Source organism: Siniperca chuatsi, linkage group LG14, assembly GCF_020085105.1.
Source record: "Siniperca chuatsi isolate FFG_IHB_CAS linkage group LG14, ASM2008510v1, whole genome shotgun sequence".
NCBI lineage: Eukaryota > Metazoa > Chordata > Actinopteri > Centrarchiformes > Sinipercidae > Siniperca > Siniperca chuatsi.
In genome coordinates this window covers 1,288,621-1,309,680 of record NC_058055.1, presented here as the reverse complement: position 1 = coordinate 1,309,680, position 21,060 = coordinate 1,288,621, and the positions used below count along the sequence as shown (strand labels likewise).

Here is a 21,060-nt window from a genome sequence, read left to right as displayed (position 1 = left end):
AATGGTGTTTTACTGTGTATTAGGATCTCCTATTTGGTTTCTAATTAGAGTATAATTTGGTATATTAGTGTCAAGTATAGTATATTTTGGTTCCAATACTGCATTATATGCAGTTTCTACTTACAGCATAATTTAGGCGTATGGTATCTAATTAGGGTATAACTGTGTTCTTTTACTGTCTAATAAAAGAACATATTTCTAGTTTTGGTCTAATTTAATACAAAGTACAGCTCATTACATCTTATTAGTGTACCGTAACATAGTTCAACCTTTTTTCCTTACCCCAGCATACAGTGCATCCGGAAAGTATTCATAGCACTTCACTTTTCCCACATTTTGTTATGTTACAGCCTTATTCCAAAATGGAACAAAAATTTATTAAAAATAAAAAATGAAAAAAATCACATGTACATAAGTATTCACAGCCTTTGCTCAATACTTTGTTGAAGCACCTTTGGCACCAATAACAGCCTCAAATATTTTTGAGCATGATGCTACAAGCTTGGCACACCTATTTTTAGGCAGTTTCTCACATTCTTCTTTGCAGGCAGGACCTCTCAAGCTCCATCTGGTTGGATGGGGAGCGTCGGTGCACAGCCATTTTCAGAACTCTCCAGAGATCGGGTTCAAGTCTGGGCTCTGGCTAGGCCACTCAAGGACATTCACAGAGTTGTCCCCTAGCCACTCCTTTGTTATCTGGGCTGTGTGCTTAGGGTCGTTGTCTTGGAAGTTGAACCTTCGCCCCAGTTTGAGGTCCAGAGCGCTCTGGAGCAGGTTTTCATCAAGCATGTCTCTGTACATTGCTGCATTCATCTTTCTCTCGATCCTGACTAGTCTCCCAGTTCCTGCCGCTGAAAAACATCCCCACAGCATGATGCTGCCACCACCATGCTTCACTGTAGGGATGGTATTGGCCAGGTGAGGGCCGGTGCCTGGTGTCCTCCGGACATGACGCTTGTCATTCAGGCCAAAGAGTTCAATTTTTGTTTCATCAGACCAGAAAATTTTGTTTCTCATGGTCTGAGAGTCCTTCAAGTGCCTTTTGGCAAACTCCAGGCAGGCTGTCATGTGCCTTTTACTGAGGAGTGGCTTCCGTCTGGCCACTCTACCATACAGGCCTGATTGGAGGAGTGCTGCAGAGATGGTTATTCTTCTGGAAGGTTCTCCTCTCTCCACATAGAAATGCTGGAGCTCTGTCAGAGTGGCCATCAGGTTCTTGGTCACCTCCCTGAGTAAGGCCCTTCTCCACCGATCACTCAGTTTGGCTGGGTGACCAGCTCTAGGAAGTGTCCTGGTGGTTCCAAACTTCTTCCATTTATGGATGATGGAGGCCACTGTGCTCATTGGGACATTCAATGCTGCAGAAATTTTTCTGTACCCTTCCCCAGATCTGTGCCTCGATACAACCCTGTCTCGGAGGTCTACAGACAATTCCTTGGACTTCATGGCTTGGTTTGTGCTCTGACATGCACTGTTAACTGTGGGACCTTATACAGACAGGTGTGTGCCTCTCCAAATCATGTCCAATCAACTGAATTTACCACAGGTGGACTCCAATCAAGTTGTAGAAACTTCTCAAGTATGATCAGTGGAAACAGGAAGCGCCTGAGCTCAATTTTGAGTGTCATGGCAAAGGCTGTGAATACTTATGTACATGTGATTTTTTTCGTTTTTTATTTTTAATAAATTTGCAAAGATTTCAAACAAACTTCTTTCACGTTGTCATTATGGGGTATTGTTTGTAAAATTTTGAGGAAAATAATGAATTTAATCCATTTTGAAATAAGGCTATAACATAACAAAATGTGGAAAAAGTGAAGTGCTGTGAATACTTTCTGGATGCACTGTATGCATTGGCCCTCATGGAGACTCAGAGAGTCCACACCACCAAAAGACTCTATGAGAGCAGTGCTGTCTTGTCCTCTACTGCACCTGCCCCCCTTTCCAGATCCTGCCAAATGATCAACAAGGATGACACTGTTTGCCTGTATCTTGCATGGCATTCACAGTTTAACGTATGACATGTGAAACCAGCACAGATTGCAATGTGCCTTATTGTTTTAACTGCAATTCATGAATATAAGAATACATTAATAGCTTGTATATATATTGGTGTTTATTAGTCTGGCTGCTGCATGCAGGCCTAACCATTAATGCAGTATCTATTCGATATATATATCTGATCTTTACTACATACAATTTTTTTATACAATAAGACACTTTGTGACTGTGATTACTTTTATTGACATCCAAATGAGGCCATTCAAAACCTTTGTAAATTCCTCCTTCTTCTGGAAACTGCCTTTTAATGGCAGCACAACACATGAGGGTAAGGGCTTTCTAATGTGCCTGCCCAGAATGCCATAGGCCCAGCTGACAACCTGCCTGTAAGATGTGTAATAGTATTGCCTAGGGATAGGGACACAATATTTTCAGTTATACTCAGTAGTCCTATTATTCTCTATATTATTTTCCTATCATCATCAGAAAGTGTGATATAGGTAGTGATAATGTAAATATGGGCAACTTGTAATGGAGAAACAGAAGATTATTCAGATTCAGTTTTAATAGTCTCCAATTTACGATTTATCTACATTTGAATACTTCTTAGTTGTACTATTTGCAAGTTCAACTTGGTAAAGTTAGCTCTACATACAAAAGATCAAGTATACGATTTAAAAGCAATGACTTCTGAGTTTAGATACCTGCTGAACACTCAGGATCAATATGTACTTATTACCTTAGTCGCTTATATTCTAATTGTCTAGAAAATCGGATAATTGAAAGAACTCAACAGAGTAATAGATTATTTCTCTACCCCTTCTCTCAATCTCTAGTCTTTGGCCGTCATTTTCAACCTCTTCAGTGTCAAAACTAGCACTGGGCTCCATATTTATTAATGTTAAACTGGACCTAACTTGGCCGCGCTTCCTTATGTGACGTCACGCCCAATTCATCTTTTTTGAGGCGGAAGCAAAACTCTTTTAAAAAAACGACTCCAGATGTTACTGTAGTGTATATATATGTATATTTTTTTGGAAAATCTAGTTTTTACAGAATTTTCCTACACATTGATTCACTCCAGGTCTCCAACCTACAACTTGCTCTTTAATACATTATTCCTCCACACATCGTTTCTACTATTTTATTAAATACCCACCACTTTTTCTCCAGAGTTTGCACTTATCAAGCATCTCAGAGAAGAAAATCAGCCTAAACTGGCCCAAATTTATCAGTGTACACATATTTGGTCCAATTTTGAGGCCTAGTAGTAAAAGCATTTTATTGTATTTAAAAGTAAATTCTTGTAGGTTGGGCACTGTGATGGCAACACCTACTGCCACACAACTGATTTAAATGTCGGTAACCCTCATGCACTCACTCACCTTAGTTTTTTTCATAGTTTTTACCTAATAGTTCATTTAGTTTGCTGACATTATAACCTGAGGCACAGTACATTCACATTGCGGCAAACAGATAAATGATGACACATTGCTTTTGTTTCATACATCATACTCAAAATTTATTTTGATTGCTGGCAGTATATTAGTTTCTATTTGTAGCGTGCACATCTAGTTAACTTCAGTTTACCTTTAATTTGTCTTTAGTTAATTTTGCCTTAAGTTGTTCTAATTTCTATTTCTTGTAAATTCAGTTCTAAGGAAAATATGCGGCCAAAAGCAGAACTATTAAATACAGGAAGTGGCCAATCAGCCGCAACGTCATGGGTGGGACTGGGATTTATAGTTTAGAAATTTTGGTTATTTCTTTAGAATATATTAATTTGTTGGTGCTTTTGGGTAATTGCTAAAATATTTACACTGATAGACTAATTGTCCTGTTTTGTTTTATTTGTAGCTTAGTTGGTAGTGTTTGTTTTTGCGTTTGCCCATTTGTTTCAAAAATGGTCAGCCATTATATACTGTATGTTCCCCTTTGTGCTCAGTCTGGTAGGTCAGTTTTGTCTTTGTTAGGCCAGTTCAGTGTATTCAGTTTTATGATAAGTTAGCATAGCCTAGTTAAGTTCTGTTTAGTTGACTTCTTTCATGAGCCCCAAACGTTGTACCGCATTTGTAAGTTGTTTGTTTCATTTTTGGGTAAATAAAACCCTCTTTTTGAAAATTCAAATGACTCCTCATGCCTACCAGCTCGATCCCTCACAGGCACGTTCATTAGGGACTTTATGGTAAGCAAAAAAATAAAAAGACTTACTGGCTCAACAGCACAAGGTGCAGAGCTAGATTTCAATCATTTAATGTCATTTAAGATGAAATGTAATTTGTGTGTCATTTTTATTTTCAGCCTCTGTGTGCAAATAGCTTGTCAAGTGGCTATCTATCTGGATTTAAATGAGTTTTCCTGCATCAAACTGCATCTAAATCATCCTGTCAGTCTTTTAAATGTATTGACTGTATACTGGAATCAATGAGAATCGTTATTTATCAAATTTTACTGGGATGTTACTCACTCTCAGAAGAGAACATACTACTTGCAGGGAGCAGGAGTAGAAAGCTTCATAAATAACTCTATAGTTCTGCTCTGATTTATATTATAGGTATTTTTAGTTCTAGCTTTACGTGCAGCGTGATTCCTAGGAGTGATTCTGAGATGCTTGATAAATACAGGAACTGGTCAACACCTCATCTGTTCACATTATCACTTTTTATCATATACACAAAAAAATGAGAATATCAAGTGTGTCTCAGCAATAAAAGCTGTCTATAATGAATATAAAAATGTGGCTAATGTATTCATATTTGCAGCAAATCTGCTTAAACATGAGAGCAGCAAATAATGGTAGTAAATATATCTAGTGGAGACACTAAGTGTGTGGAAAAATATAACTACTTGTGTAGAGGTCAAAAACTGTGCTTAACATGTGCCACCCAGTTATTTAGTCTTACCTCAGGTGCCAGATATTCAGGAGTTCCACAGAAGGTTTTCATTGTAGCGTCAGGGGTAATGCCCTCCTTACAAAGCCCAAAATCAGTGATTTTGATGTGGCCGTCTTTGTCCAGCATCAGATTCTCCAGCTAAGAGAGAGTAAAATAACACATCAGATCTGAGTCTTATGATCATGGATATAATGACAGATTCTGGGCTTAGAATTCATTAGGAATTTATCAAAATCAAAGATATTTTAGACTGGTCTATATTGTTAGGCTAGTCTTAATTTCCAGCGCATCTCTCATGAAACAACAAGAATAATCAACAATCTCTGGAATTAGGTACTTTACCCTCTGCTTTTAAAACAACTCTGATAAAACCTCTCCTTAAGAAGCCTGATCTTATTAGCGACTGTGGCAACTACAAGCCTATCTCAAATCTTCCTTTTATAAGTAAACTCCTTGTGAAGATTGTATTTGAGCAGTTAAGAGGTCCTCTGAATACCAATAATATTTGAGATAAAGTCCAGTCCAGCTTTTGATCCAACCATAACACTGAAACCGCTTTATTAAAAGGTAGTAAATGACCTAAGAATTTGAACTGACTCAAACAATGTAGCAGTCCTCTATTTGTTAGATTTGAGCGCTGCATTTGATACGATCGGTCATGGCATTTTAATCAATCGACTTGAGAAATGGGTGGGTCTCTCTGGCACAGTGCTCAACTGGTTTCACTCATAACTGTCTGAAAGAAAAAATTTTGTTAGTTTGGGCAACTTTGTGTCACAGACACATGACATCGACTATGGCGTTCCTCAGGGAAGCATTCTGAGTCCTACTCTCTTTTCTTGATACATGCTCCCTCTGAGAAGTATAATTTGTCACCATAACATCAAATATCATTGTTATGCTGATGACACACAACTTCATATCTCTGTTTCGCCAGATTCTGGTTTTCTCTCTGTCATTCGGCAGCTCTGCCTCAACCTTCAGTGATTTACGGAGTTTACTGATGGACAGATAGCTTTAACCATTAATTGCTAGTTAGGTCAGTTAGCCATGCAGATAGGGGTCTTTTTACCTTAGCTGACTCCCCGGACTCGGAGCTCCGAGTGAGTATTGGTGTCACATCGCTAACACAGGAGCTTAAAATCCTTCTCCTCACCTACAAAGCTCTTAATGGTCAGGCACCATTGTATCTTAAAGAGCTCATAATACCTTATTACCCCATTAGAACACTGCGCTCCCAGAAAGCAGGGTTACTTGTGGTTCCCAGAGTCTCCAAAAGTAGAATGGGAGCCAGAGCCTTCAGTTATCAAGCTCCTCTCCTGTGGAATCAGGTCTCAGTTTGGGTTTGGGAGGCAGAAACCATCTCCACATTTAAGGGTAGGCTTAAGACTTTCCTCTTTGATAAAGCTTAATTATGCTGCTATAGGCCTAGACTGCCGGGAGACTTCCCATGATGCACATCTCTCCACTCTCCTTCTCTCCCTCTGTATGCATTTTTATCCCATTAATGCATGTTACTAACTAAATCATCTCTCTCCCGTAGTTCTGTGCTTTCTCGTTTCTCTCCTCTCTCCTTCTGTCGCTTTCAGCAGATATTTCTACCTCCAGAGCTGCAGAGACTGGATCTGTGGTTGTGGGCCACCTGCTGCCCCCGTGTTCCTGCTCGACAACTGCTACTACAGTTGTTGTTATTGGCTGTGTTACTACTATATTCATTATAATTCCTATGACTATCATTATTAATTTACCATTACATGACCCCCCCTCTCTAAACCTCTCCCTCTCCCAAAACCTAACACGGCAGCAGTGGATGGCCACCCACCATTGAGTCTGGTTCTGCTCAAAGTTTCTGCCTGTTAAAAGGAAGTTTTTCCTTTCAGAACTAATGGACATTACAAGTATTCACCTTCAGATCACGGTAAACAACATCACATGAATGGAGGTACTCAAGCGCAGACACAATCTCGGCACCATAGAAGCGGGCACGGTCTTCTGTGAACACTCTATCCCGTGACAGGTGGAAGAAGAGCTGAAGGAGGCAAAAGCAGATGGAGTCAAACACTAATCCTATAAAGAAGATCTGTTTGAGTATGTTTGAAGCTGTTGACATTAAGTAACATTAGTGTCCATGTGACTGTGATGTGTGTTATGTGAGATCTCACCTCTCCTCCATTAGCGTATTCCATTACAAAACAGAGTCGATCGTGGGTTTGGAAGGCATATTTCAGTGTCTGTGGGAAAAAATTATCACATCAAAAAAATTAATAATAATAATAATAATAATAAATACAGGTAGTGAACCTCTGCACATGCTTTCACCAAGTCAGGTCAGGTGTGATAAACATCCTTTTAAGTAGCCTCTAATCTCACTAAAATGATTTCAGTAAATTTGAGTAAATTAAATTTTGCCAGCAGAATCAAATTGTTTACAGGATATTCAACCTTCGTTTCATTAGAATGCATTTGTCGTTCCAAATACTTGACTTCTTTCTTTACAGGGATGGTATAACAGTGATAAAGTATGTCCATGAATAGATATGAGTTTACAATTAATTGCAATTCTTCCTCCTCATTAAGGAGTATGCAGCGATGTTTGATGTATGCCGTTCTTCTGGTAACACTCATTGACTTATAGGGCTGGCCCCACTTTGCTAGCTGCTCTATCTGAGACAGCGCTGCATTTACCAGCAGAGCTCCTGCAGAGCTCTACTATCAAGTGGGTCATTTGTAAGTGTTCTCACCGTGAGGAAGGGGTGTCGTGTGTTTTGTAACACTCTGCTTTCTGTAACTGTGTGGGCCACCTCATCCTGCCAACAAACACATTATTGTCAGAAACACTGAAAACACGCAATATAAAATGTCATGCAATAGGCATCAAGATGGTAACTATCTGGTTTTACATGATCTTTGTTTTAATCTGAGAACAGCAAAGTGTCCAAATCATCAAACAGCCTGGGTACAAGAATGTAGATGAAATACAGTACACAGAAGTTTCTTATTTTTGCCACTCTTCCCCAGAATCAGCAATGGCCCTGTGAGGCACCATTACCGCAGTACTAACAGTAGCAGTACTACTAGGGGGCACTTAAGTTCTAACACCCAAAAGTTGTTGAGTGCACCAACAACCACCAGGTGGCATCTGTGAGTGAAGTGAACCCATGAAAAGGCCTCTGGCACTGTACAATGGTAGTCGTAGTACTACAATATAAAGCACTTTACTGCAGAATTTTGACTGAAAAGAGAAGGTGCAGCAACACGCCAGGGAGGAATTGACAATGGATGCCAAGAAACATGGAGTAACGTGCAGTAGGAAGGCAAATGGACAGGAAGCCTATAATGTTATAAAACATAAAAAATTCAGAATAGAGTGGCTGTAGGAAAACCACCCTCCCATAGCAATTTGTCCACAGAGTGAAAAATTAGAAATGTAAAAACAGGCCCAAATTTCTCACTAAGTAGTGACTTTTTTTTCCTCCTTGTAATATTTGCTATTAGAGGCAGCGATAGCCTAATAAAGTCTCTCTTTCTCTCGCTCTCTCCCTCCCTAACAATGTCAGCAAATGTGTAATAATTATTACAATATTGTTAGGTTAAGGCAACGAAAACCACAAGGTTAAGGTTAGGGAGAGAATCACGGTCACGGTATATAGTAAATATATTGTAAATGCTAATTTCCAGAATGACATATTATTGCCATACTGGAAATCAGGCTGTCGGTACTATACTGATGCTCTGCTGCGCTCTAGTGTCCCCCCTTCTCACACACACTTTTGCGGCATTCATGGTATGAAGGTATGGAGGTATGAAGTGCCTCACGGCAGCGAAGAGACAGAATGAGATAAGTGACTACTGTAGCTAAAACGAATTGTGTCTATACACACACACACACACACACACACACACACACAGACACACACCACCTCGTACTTACCTTGGCTATGATGACCTCTTTGCGCAGTATTTTCATGGCATAATGTACACCGGTGGACTTCTCTTTGACCAGAATTACCTTCCCAAACGTCCCCTTCCCAAGCAGCTTCAGGTACTCAAAGTCACTCATTGTCTGTAATGTACATAAGGCAGAGGTGTGAGAATTCATTAGGGATGTGGATTTTAACAAATTTTGTAAACAATAAAAAACTCAAGTCTCATAAAATAAGATGCACTTCTCTTGCCAACTCATGTCTCATATACATTCACAGCCTTGAGGAATAAATGGACTGTACTTATATAGCGCCTTTCTCGTCTTTCTGACTACTCAAAGAACTTTAACTACATATCACCCCAATCACACACATTCATACACTGATGGCAGGTGCCAAATGCTCATCAGTTGAAAGAAACTAATCATTCACACACACACAATTTGGGGTTCAGTGTCTTGCCCAAAGACACTTCGACATGTAGGCTGGGGGGAGGTGGGTTCGAACCGCCGACCTTCCAATGGGTGGACGACCCGCTCTACCATTACATTAGCAAATGGCAATTTACCTCAAAATATAAAACCCCAGTATGACATTTTAGACTTTTAGAAAGAACAATGACAGAAATCCTCTATGGAAAAATACATTGGGCCTAATGCAACAATAATAGTACCAACAGATTTGAGGAAGGTACGAGAGATTTAAAAGGAACTTGTCACATTTACCAGTTTTCTCTAGAAATTTCTAGGGATGTGTATCGTTAGGATTTTATTGATACTCCTTAATCGGTTTGGTTCTTTTTCATTACTGCTGGTAGCACTGGTAGAGAGAGGAGGGGCTGGTTTGTGTCACCTAAGTTTACAAGAATTTGCCAAATTCTAAGACACATGGCAAACTAAGCTTAACAGTTAGACTACATACAGACAGCTTTCGTTTTAGATTGTTTATGACAATTTGCTATTAGCCAAGCTAGCACGCTGTGCTTGTGTAAAACACAGCGGCGGTGGATGAGAAACCTCAACTCGAGTAATCTCCACCGGCCTCTCTGCTGACTTCGTGTGTGTGTGTGTATGTGTGTGTGTGTGTGTGTATGTGTATGTGTGTGTGTGTTTATGTGTGCATTTGAGGAGCTCAGCCCCGACACAGAGAGCTTATTAATACTAATTTTGCACTGGTGCCGTTTAATACCGGGTTTCCATACCCATCCCTAGAATTTTCTCTTAAATATGACTGACATTCACGAGTGGTCCAGACCTGTCATATGAGTCATGTATAGATCTGGTCTGCCTCTATCCACAGGGGGAAAAACACTTGTTTGACTTCAAAATTATAACGCCCTAATCTGAATTCATTTAGAGTTAATTATGTATATATAAATATGCTCATAGTGATGAACCTACAGAGAATTATCAACTGAATCTGCAGCTCTTTGGCTTTTATGGACCTTTATACAGAGTTTCAGCTCTTTTTAGCTGTCTGGCCGCAACTTTACTGTTTTAGTTCATTCTCACCGCTTTCATAGCGTCATTTTCGGCTGCAGCAGGCAGCTGTTTTCAGAGAAAAAGCTCTAAAAAAACCCACTGTACACTACCTGCTCAGCACCAAACAGCAGACAGGCACAGTTAGAGACTAGCTGGTGAACAGTGGCACAGTTAGCATTTAATGTAAAGGGCCAGATATTTCCCCAAGGAGTTGGTAGAGACCACAAACAGAGCTAAAAGAGAGTGAACATTGGACTTACATTCATCAGATGGACACAAACACAACTCCAAATGAATGATGATGTTGCTCTGTAACTGCTGGATGTGTAAATAAGCAACTATTTGCTAACAAGGTCGCTACATCAACTTAAAAGGTGATAAATCAATATTGTGTTCACAAGTTTCTGCTGCGTCAAGTTGCCAAGAAAGTAATTAGTTATTGCAGGTGTAATGTATAATGAATATTCTGCTGAATGTATCAGTGTGATACAGTAGTTTTTTAGAAAAATGATCTCACTCCAACAGCTGACTCAGTGTCTTTATGCAGGTCGCTGCTCAGGAAAACTACTTGCACCGAACAGTGTAACATCACCAGTAATGGAATGTATTCTCTCATCCATCTCTGCGCTGTCATGTCCCCTTAAGTACCATTTTAGTCAGAAAGTTTTTTTAAGTCTTTGGTAACAGTTTTGGGAATGAAACTTTCCAACAAATGGAGCAGAACAAATAGCCTTATATTGTAGCAGTTTGGGGTTATCGATTATGCTAATGATCTAATCTCGTAAATCCACACCTCCTCATATACAGGTGGCATACAGGTTGAAACAAGCAACACATCACAGAAAATAGAGGTTTAGGAAAAGAATACAAAACGAGAAGCACTCTCTAATAGTCTCTCTGTAATGCATGCAAACGGACAACATGAGGCAGCCAACTGACCCACTGTTCTGCTTAGCTGGCTACATAGTACCAATTAAAACCGAAATGCTCCCCTTATCAAAATTCACTTTTTTAATTAATATAATGTAAAAGCTTCTCTGGGTTCAAATGCCCTTCAAAAGGAAAAAAACGAAACATTGCCAAAATGTTATTTCATTCATACAGTCTTTTGGATCAGATCAAACTTGAGATTACTATATTCTATGTCCCCAACAATTGATCCTCTCACCACTTTGGTGCAGCTCTTGGACATAGCAACCTCCATCTCCTCCAGGCTGCTTTCGCTGGGTGAACCAAACACATCCATTGGTTCCTCCTCCTGTTCTCTCATCTTCAGACTATTTGCCACAGACTGGATTGCCCGCATCCACTCCTCTCTGAGAGGAAAAACATCCCATAAATTGTCAGGCATTACATCAAACAAACACACCAAGTTTTGGAGAGTCTGTTACACACAGAGGCCAGTGAATGCCATTTGGGGCATCACTTAAATCATTTTCGCCATAGTTTTACACAAGCCTAGTGGAAATATGGCAGCTTGCTGGATAAAATATTTTACCCTGATCTTACCTCTCGTCATTGCTGTCCACGTGAAAGGTGCGTTCAATGACAGTGGTCCACTGTAGGCAACGGATGACAAATGTGTTGGGCCGGGGTCTTTCAGTCTTCATTAACTGGCATTCTATGAAAAACACAATTAAGATTAAAGTTTACAGGTGTTTAGATTTATTTTGTATACTGTATTAACTGTATGAAACTCAAAACAACTAAGTGATAGATATGAAAAGTAGAAAGAAATGGTTATCAAGAAAAGGCTCGTGAGTTATGTTTTACCATCTGGAAGACTGACCTGCTACTGAGAAGTTGTTGAGTGGTGGTGAAGTCTGGTCGTTTAGATCAGGCTTCTCCTTGTAACCAATGAAGGAACCATCACTCTTCAAGATGAAATACCTGGGCCTCCATGTTTTGATATATTCACCTGGGTCAGAAAAAGAGATGTAATTTTGAGTACATACAATCGGAATATAGGAATAGGAACATCACTGGCATGAACCCTTTGGCTTCAAAGTGGGGTATGCGATTCTGGAGAAATCCAATACCATGGCAAATACCATGATATAAAGCAAAGAACAACACAGCAAGTAATGTAACTAATGTTAGCTAGGTTGTGGGTTAGCTTAACTCCAGACAGCGATACTCACAACTCTCCTGCTACTATAGCTAACATCACAACAACAGCATATCTGGGCAAACTAGAAAGTAAGTGGGTCCGTGGGCAAGTCATTTAACGTTACCTGACACACAAATCATGACTGAAACAGCTGGAATAGTGCTGTGTGGCTCGGTCCGAGCCACTTCGTTTGTTTGCCCATTTACAGAGCCAGAGCAGTGTACAAACACCAGATTTTTTTTTCAGCGCACACACTGAACGGACAGCTAGCGGATAGCTAGAGGAGATATTCGCTGAATTAGACAAAAATACGTGTACTGGTTACCACCTTTAAATCTGATTGACATCTAGTTGATCAAATTGAGCCAAAGGGTTTCCACTCATAACACTTGTAGTGCCAAGCCTTTCTTTAACTGTGAATTATCAGCATGATAATACCTTAATGATCTGCATTCGCCTTACCTCTTTTGTGGAGCCAGCCCTCTCTGACTATATAAACTTCATTCATGGTGAGAGATGTGTTTCAGAGAGGGACAGGAACAGGAGGTCAGGAGGGGAACAGTGGATTTCTCTCTAGGCCCGTTCAAGTCTCAGTCAGTTATCAAATCTGAAAAGCACCTGCTGAATGAAACAAGCAGAACAAAGGAAATACAGTAGGACCATCTTAAAACAAAAAGAAACAGTCTAACAGAGTAATAGAATAGTTTAGACAGTAACCAGTAGTTACAGAGCATATTCATTTATCTTTATTACAGTCAATAGTTTTATGTTTTAAGTTAAATTTAACACTTTTAAAAATAAATTAAATACAAAACCAATTTAATAATTGGTGTACAAACACAATATCAGGATATACTGTAATGGCTGGTCAGATTTCAACAAGTGACCTGCAAAGAAGCACTATACTTGTTACCTTTTAAAATCTAATTTAAAACATATGCTAAGCTGTACTCTGCACTCTTTACAGCTCTGAGTTTATCATTATGTAATTAAGTATTTTTGAAGACTTTCATAGCGGCACACAGCCGCTACTACGTGAAGTCACAGGGCCAAGCTATACAAAATAATGATGTTAAAACAATATAACAGCACACAGGGCTGCAACTTACTCTTATTTTCATTATCAATTACTATGTGATTTTTTTTTGACTAATCAATTAATCATTAACTAGTCTATGAAATGTCAAAAATATAGTGAAAAATGTCTATCACTAGTTCTGAAAGCCCACAGTGGCGTCTTCAAATGCATATATTTTGTCCGACCAACAGTGCAAAACCCAAAGATATTCAATATTTAAAATAATATAAAAGACATAAGTAGCAAATCTTCACATTCAAGATGCGGGCAACAGAGAATATTTATCAATCTCACTTGATTAAAACAACTGTAACGATTAACTGAGTACAAATTTTCTGTAATCAAGTATTAGGCTAACACATCCTAATTTTAGTTAGTTATGGTGAATGTTATCTAAAGATGACAATTAGTGTTAACATAAGTCTAAAATTGTGTTATTTCTTGCCACTCTGCTGTCCACTGGTATGGACGAAACATCTCACCAAACTAACATTAGCTATTCAAACTATTCATAAACATAAAAATGTAATGGTGGTCAAGCTTAACTGCATAATTTTGCCACATATGTGAAAAATAACTGACTTCTGAATAGCTATGGGTCACATTTAGTTTCGGCATACATATAACAAATTGTAAAGCAGTTAAGAATTTAACATTTACCATAGACTGATATTCCTGCAGTCCTAATGTTAACAAACATACAGCAATGGCAAACAAACTGTTTCCGGAATTTGAGCTATTATTGATTTCAAGGGCCATTTGGTATATCAGCTGTGTGCAGTGTTCTGAGAAGCGTGTACTTTTACACCGAGTTTTGTGTGTGATCTGCCCATTTAACAGAGAACACTGGAGGATGAAGTACTAGCTAAATGTAAAACGAATGTCTAACGTTAAATTAGCAAACGTTACTTCTAGATGACATGTAACTCTAGCTAGTTATTTGAAATTCAGAAATCATAAATTGGTGTATTGGTGGTTCAGGCGCACAGTTAATGTAACATAGCTAACGTTAGATTAATTGTCAGATGTTGGTTATTAACTAGATTTACATTTCCCAACTTAATCACCCGTAAACGGTTCGTTGAAAGTTAATTTATCACTGTTAGCATACGGCTGACTTCTGCTAACTAACGTTAAATAGCAACCTAGCTAACAGACAACAACAACAACAACAACAACAACAACAACAACGTTAACTTAATACTGTGATTTGATTGCCAAGTCTGAATATTGAACTAGATTTGCTAATACTTAAAAGTCTTCTTTATCTCTAACTTACTTGAGCCTTATAGTTTCAAGTAATTGTTAATTTAACCTTAAAGGTTAACATCACACATTAAGTTAGTGTATTAGTGCCAAAAAGACACACATGTGCTTTCCATACGCTACTTTTAAGTGAATTTACCCCTGTAACGTTACCGTAATGTTACTAACGAATGCTTGACTACCATAAATTGAAAATGTTTGTTTATTTTTGACTTTAGTCAACATTGTCTTACATTAACGATCATATGCCTTCTTGTAGGTTACTGATGTAGCCTTGCTAATAGCGAGGTAGTCAAAGAACTATTCTTATTAGCTATGAGTTACATACTACTCAATATATCTCGTAATCCGATATATTTGACATTTAATAACAAGTTTTAACGCACATTTCACTGACTTAATCCCACGTTGCTCTCGCTACAATGTAGTTTTGACAGGCTAGATCCAGTGCAGGCCATCCACCCAGAAAAACACCATGGACTCTCTTCTTCTTGGTATCAGATAGATGGTCGCTGGTCGCTGCTCTCTGAACACACACCAACACCACCTGCAGGCAAGAAGGCGCACATTCATGCTGTGCAGCAGCAATCACACTGATTCACACTAGATTGTTTTCTACTTATCTGTATCCTGTTCCCACGTTACTCTGTGGACTATGTGGCTCAATAAACTTTACCTTACCTTATGTCAACAGCTTCTTCCTTTCTCCACCATCTAAGTTACTGTATTTGAAAGAGGCAACCAACAAGCAGATGTATTTAGCAAAAGCCATTGTTTTATTGGCAACATTTTCTCACACCATTGCTTGCAAACGGATACCAAGATATTTCACTTAATTATTCTTACTGTTATTTTTTAAGAATAAATTTGAGTTCTGTCTACTTCTTAGAGCTTATCAGTTGGCTGTTACAAACCTGATTTGTAAGCATTTTTATTATTTGCATAAACAAGAAAACACAACCTAAAGTGTAACACAACCGTTGTGCACATACTGAAGCATAGCAGCATGTACAAATTTGTTCTCTTATTAATAAGAGAACATATTTGATTATTTCAGATGCACCAGCTCAACAAAACGTCTTTGGAGCTATAGGCCAAACAAATGCTTGAAATAAATGCACAAATAAATTACGTGCTTGTGAAAATGAGAGAGGAAATAAATCAGGACCAGCCCCAAAGCAATCTCAGACATATGGAATACAGTGGTGGAAAGTAACTAAATACATTTACTCAAATACTGCACTTAAGTACAATTTTGAGGCACCTGTACCTGTATTTGAGTATTTCTATTTCATGCTAATTTATACCTATACTTCACTACCTTTCAAAGAGAAATGTACTTTTTACTCCACATTTATCTGACAGCTATGTTACTAGTAACCTTATGTATTAAAATTTTACACAAAATATATGGTAAACAAATACAATATGATGCATTGTTATAAATTAGACTACCCAGCTGAATACCTCAGCCATCTACAACACTAAACTGCTGCTTACACCTTAATGCATCCATAATCATATCCAACAATATAACACTCTGAAAGGGGGTCATTATGCATTACTTTTATTTTACCAATAATACTTTTATACTTTTACTCAAATTCAGTTTTGAATGCAAGACTTTTACTTGTAATTGAGTATGTTTACAAAGTACTTAATTAAAATATTGCACCGTCATTATTTTTCTGCAGATGTGACCACATGAATGAGCACAAAGCACAAGAATCCCACAGGGGGAAAGCTGTGTAAGAAGATGGTTCAGTTATTTTTGATCAACAAGAACATCTTGTGTATGATGCAGTGCATTCCAATATTGTTCATTACAAGCTTCATGTAGTGGTATTTATCGTGGGCTGTCTTATGTTATTAGGGGTCCAAGCAGCGAAGCTGCTGGAATCCTATTGGATTGTTTTTTATGTATCTGTTAGGATTATTCTTCCACTTCTTCTTGTGCCCTAAAAGTATCTGGATCTCAGAAACCGTAACAGCTACAGTTGCCAAAGTCGGCAGATAGGTTGGAGTTGTTGCTGCTAAGGGTGGCCCAACGAGTTATTAGGTTTAGGGGGGAGTCACTATTTCACACAGGGCCATGTAGGTTTGGATTTTGTTTTCCCTTAATAATAACAACCTTCATTTAAAAACTGCATTTTGTGTTTACTTGTGTTATCTTTGACTAATAGTTAAATTAGTTTGATGATCTGAAACATTTAAGTGTGACAAACATGCAAAAAAATAAGAAATGGGAATGTGGCAAACACTTTTTCACATCGCTGTATGTTCCTCAGTAGTGGGTGGAATTTGCAATCCACCTGCTAATTTTTGTGTTTTAGGTCTTAGGGTGTTTTGCTGCACAAACACTTTTCAGCAGAGAAAATTAATAATAAGAAGACATTTTCACAGAGAAACTGTCGACTTACTGTGAACTCAATGAGCACTTGAAAACACACCACATGTATGAATTGCCCCATTGTTGGCAAGTATGACTCAACCGCCTGGGGATTTGAACTATGGACCTTTGTAACCCCAGAGAAGGTGACTTACTGACTGCGCCACTGGGGAGACATATAGTAAGAAACTTAGTAAGGATTATCAACAGACTTCACTCAATTGTTAAAGAAATTTTGATACATCAATTTTTATCGAAATAGCAACAAATGTAGTCATGTACACATCTTCACTGAAGGTCATAAGCTTCATCAAATGTTTTTGAAATTAGATTTATATACCTCAAAAGAACATCAGCATATAGTGATGACCACAATGAATTATTTTAAAGAAAATCAAGAGTTTTGCTTCTTGTCAGTTAAACAAGAAACAAGCATCCAAATGCTCGCAATCTACTCAGCCCCGATCATTGCCGCTTGCGGTTATATTTTTAGGGGTCGGGGGTCCCTCTTAGAATTGCCAATGTTATTAGGGGCCAGGCAGCTCTGCCTTTTCCAGCGGTCAAGACCTCCTCTCGCCGCAAGTTACTGAAAGAGGCCGTGATCAGGAGAAGCTCTGGGGGTCTCATTTGTCCGGAGACGGCAGAGAAGTCCTCTGCTAAGGAGGACGCCGCCCCCTCACCGCAGCAGTCCCCGGCCACAACTGTCCCAGGGACGGTGGATGGAACTCGGCGGGCTCCACGATCACCGACTCTGCCTCCTCTCATGCCCCCAACTACGCTGATCGTTGGAGACTCCATAGTGAGGAATATCCGCTTCGCTAATGCGCTCACACGCTGCTTTCCCGGAGCTACGACCCCCGACATCCTCGAAAAGCTCCCCGGACTTCTGGCTGCACTCCCGACGACTATCACGAAAATCATATTCCATGTCGGCACCAATGACACCGCCCGTCAGCAATCGGAGCTGACGAAAGCAGACTTCATCCGCCTCTTTGACCTGCTCAACAGCACAGGAAAGCATGCTTTCATTTCGGGTCCAATTCCTACACTGGGTCGGGGAATTGGCCGTTTTAGCAGGATCCTCAGCCTTCACACCTGGCTCCAGTCTGTCTGCAGCACCCATGACGTTGGTTTTATTCACAACTTTAATTTATTCTGGGATCGTTCTTCCTTGTTAGCACGAGTTGATCTTTACCCAAACAAGCCAGGTAGTCGCATGCTGGCGGCTAACTTGCAGCACGCTGTGCTGTCCTCCTCACGTAGTTGACTATTTACATCACCTGTTTCCCCTCGCTCTTCTTCTTCCTCTTCTCTGCCCACCAAAAACAGCCACTCACCCTCTGCTGTCACTACCTCCCCCTTGTGGACTGATCATAGTGCTGCTATCTGGAGCCCGGATCCCTCTGATGCCACTTTCAACATTTCTGTGGTAATTTCCGATAGGTCCTTAGTGCGAAACAGACACAGCCAACACAGCAATAATAATAACTTAATAAAGATCCGGGCCAGAACCTTACCTCCAGTCTCAACCTCAAATCTGAAGCAGCACAGACTGTTTAAGATGGCTCTTCTCAATGTAAGATCCCTCTCTAACAAAACGTTTATTTTAAATGATTTTATCTCTTCTACTGATTTAGATTTTATGTTTTTAACTGAATCCTGGTTACGTTTTGGTGATCACAGTCAGCTGGCTGAATTGTGCCCTCCGGATTATGACTGCTTTAGCCACCCTAGAATCTGTGGTCGAGGTGGGGGCCTTGTTACTGTCTATAGGAAGCATTTTAAGTGTGACCTCATAGCTTGCAATGATTTTTCCTCCTTTGAAGTGCTCATGTTTAAACTTGGCGGCCCCCTCTGTATACTGTTCAATTCTCCTGGCAGTGTGTTTCCCGATTCCTCCCAACACCATCGATTTGGTTGATTATTTTAACTACTTGTTTTCTTCAACCTTAGATCTCATAGCTCCTCTGAAAAATAGACCAAACCCAAAGACTAGAAAACAGCCATGGTTAAATGACAGTATTCAAAGCTGTAAAAAGAAATGCAGAAGAGCACAACGCAGATGGAAAAAATCAGGTCTCCAGGTCCACTTGGTGGCCATGAAAGAGTTATTATACCTTTATAATAGGATGGTGAAGGATGCAAGAACATGTCATTTCTCTGCACTTATTTCTGCCCATCAGCACAACCCCAGATTCCTATTTAAGATTGTGGATCAGTTAGTTAACCCTGCCTCTCCTTGTGCCCCTGCTGAGTGTGATGCTGATTGTGAAAAGTTTCTTTTGCACTTTGCTGGAAAGGTAGAGTTAATAAGATCTGGTATCACCCCCAATCCTGCCTTTTTAGATGTGGATCACCCGCTCAGGGATTCTTTGAGCAATTTTTCTGCTGTTACTCTGCGTGAACTCGCAGACATCATGTCTCTTATGAGAGTGTCCTCCAGCCCTCTGGACAAAATCCCAACTAGGTTTTTATTGGAAGTTATGGATTGTATTGTGCCCCTTTTACAAATTATTTTAACAGCTCGCTGTCTATTGGCAGCGTCCCTGGTTTCTTTAAAACAGCTTGTGTCCAACCGGTCCTAAAAAAAACCTGGGCTTGATCCCACCCTCCTGGATAACTATCGCCCAATCTCCAAATTGCCTTTTATTTCGAAGATTCTCGAAAAACTTGTATCTAAGCAGCTTCTTGCTGCTGTGGAAAACAATAATACCTTTGAAAAGTTCCAATCTGGCTTTCGTCAACACCACAGCACTGAGACAGCCCTTCTCAAAATCACCAATGACCTTTTAATGAATGCAGACGCAGGCATGTGTTCAATTCTTATGCTGTTGGACTTAACTGCTGCCTTTGATACAATTGATCATCGCATTCTTTTAGATAGACTGAGACACTGGTTGGGCATATCTGGCACTGCACTAGACTGGTTCTCATCTTATCTGTCCAATAGGAAATTCTGTGTCAGCATTAATAACTTCATGTCATCCTTTTCCCATATCAAGTATGGTGTGCCTCAAGGTTCATTTCTGGGACCAATATTGTTCTCCTTATACATGATTCAATTGTGTGATGTCATCCTCAGACATGGTATTTCTTTTCATTGTCATGCGGATGACACACAGTTGTACCTCCCTGTCAAGCCCACTGACCTTAGTACGCTGAGTTCTCTGCAGGACTGCCTGTCTGACATAAAAAATTGGATGTCGATAAATTTTCTTCAGCTCAACTCAAATAAAACTGAAATCCTTGTTATTGGGCCCCAACACATCACTAAACAAATACTGCCATCTACTGGTAACCTGTCACAACATATCAAGCCTGTTGCAAGAAATCTTGGTGTCCTGTTTGATAGCAATTTATGTTTTGAGCAACATATCACTAAGCTTGTCCAATCATGTTTTTATCACCTCAGAAATATTGCAAAAAATACGATCTATTTTAAATCTTAGTGATGCAGAAACTGTTGTACATGCTTTTATCTCCTCACACCTTGATTATTGTAACAGCCTGTTCACTTGTCTTAATCAAAAAACTTTGACACGAATGAAGACTGTACAAAACTCAGCTGCTAGGCTGTTAACCAGGACCAAGAAGTACGACCACATCACACCTGTTTTAGCCTCTTTACATTGGCTCCCTGTTGGTTTTAGGATTGATTTTAAGATCTTGTTGATTATTTTTAAGGCTTTTCATGGCCTGGCCCCAGATTATATTTTAGACCTTGTAATCCCTTATGAACCTTTACGTTTGAGATCTTCGGGCAGGGGTCTCCTGTCTGTTCCCGAGTCCAGGATGAAAACTAAGTGGGACAGAGCTTTTGCCATCAGGGCCCCGAGGCTCTGGAACAACTTGCCCGAAGAAATGAGGCTGTCTGAGTCAGTGTCTTCGTTTAAGTCTCGTCTCAAAACACATTTTTAT

The 21,060-nt window shown here is 39.5% G+C and overlaps 1 protein-coding gene across 2 annotated transcripts in view; it reads right to left on the bottom strand.

The window, feature by feature from the left end:
• The window catches only part of LOC122888423 (RAC-beta serine/threonine-protein kinase-like), a 32,046-nt gene extending 16,720 nt beyond the window's left edge, over positions 1–15,326 (bottom strand). Inside the window, exons 1-10 of one of the 2 annotated variants that reach the window (XM_044222860.1) lie at positions 15,140–15,326; positions 12,872–13,030; positions 12,089–12,217; positions 11,809–11,920; positions 11,468–11,615; positions 8,827–8,958; positions 7,637–7,702; positions 7,058–7,126; positions 6,802–6,924; positions 4,905–5,033 (exon numbers count right to left, since the gene is read on the bottom strand). In XM_044222860.1, the coding sequence (XP_044078795.1) occupies positions 4,905–5,033; positions 6,802–6,924; positions 7,058–7,126; positions 7,637–7,702; positions 8,827–8,958; positions 11,468–11,615; positions 11,809–11,920; positions 12,089–12,217; positions 12,872–12,917 (954 nt within the window). In that variant the 5' untranslated portion in view covers positions 12,918–13,030; positions 15,140–15,326. The remainder of the gene's footprint in view (positions 1–4,904; positions 5,034–6,801; positions 6,925–7,057; positions 7,127–7,636; positions 7,703–8,826; positions 8,959–11,467; positions 11,616–11,808; positions 11,921–12,088; positions 12,218–12,871; positions 13,031–15,139) is intronic. The other variant, XM_044222861.1, reaches the window with a different exon arrangement.
• Positions 15,327–21,060: the final 5,734 nt, after the last annotated feature.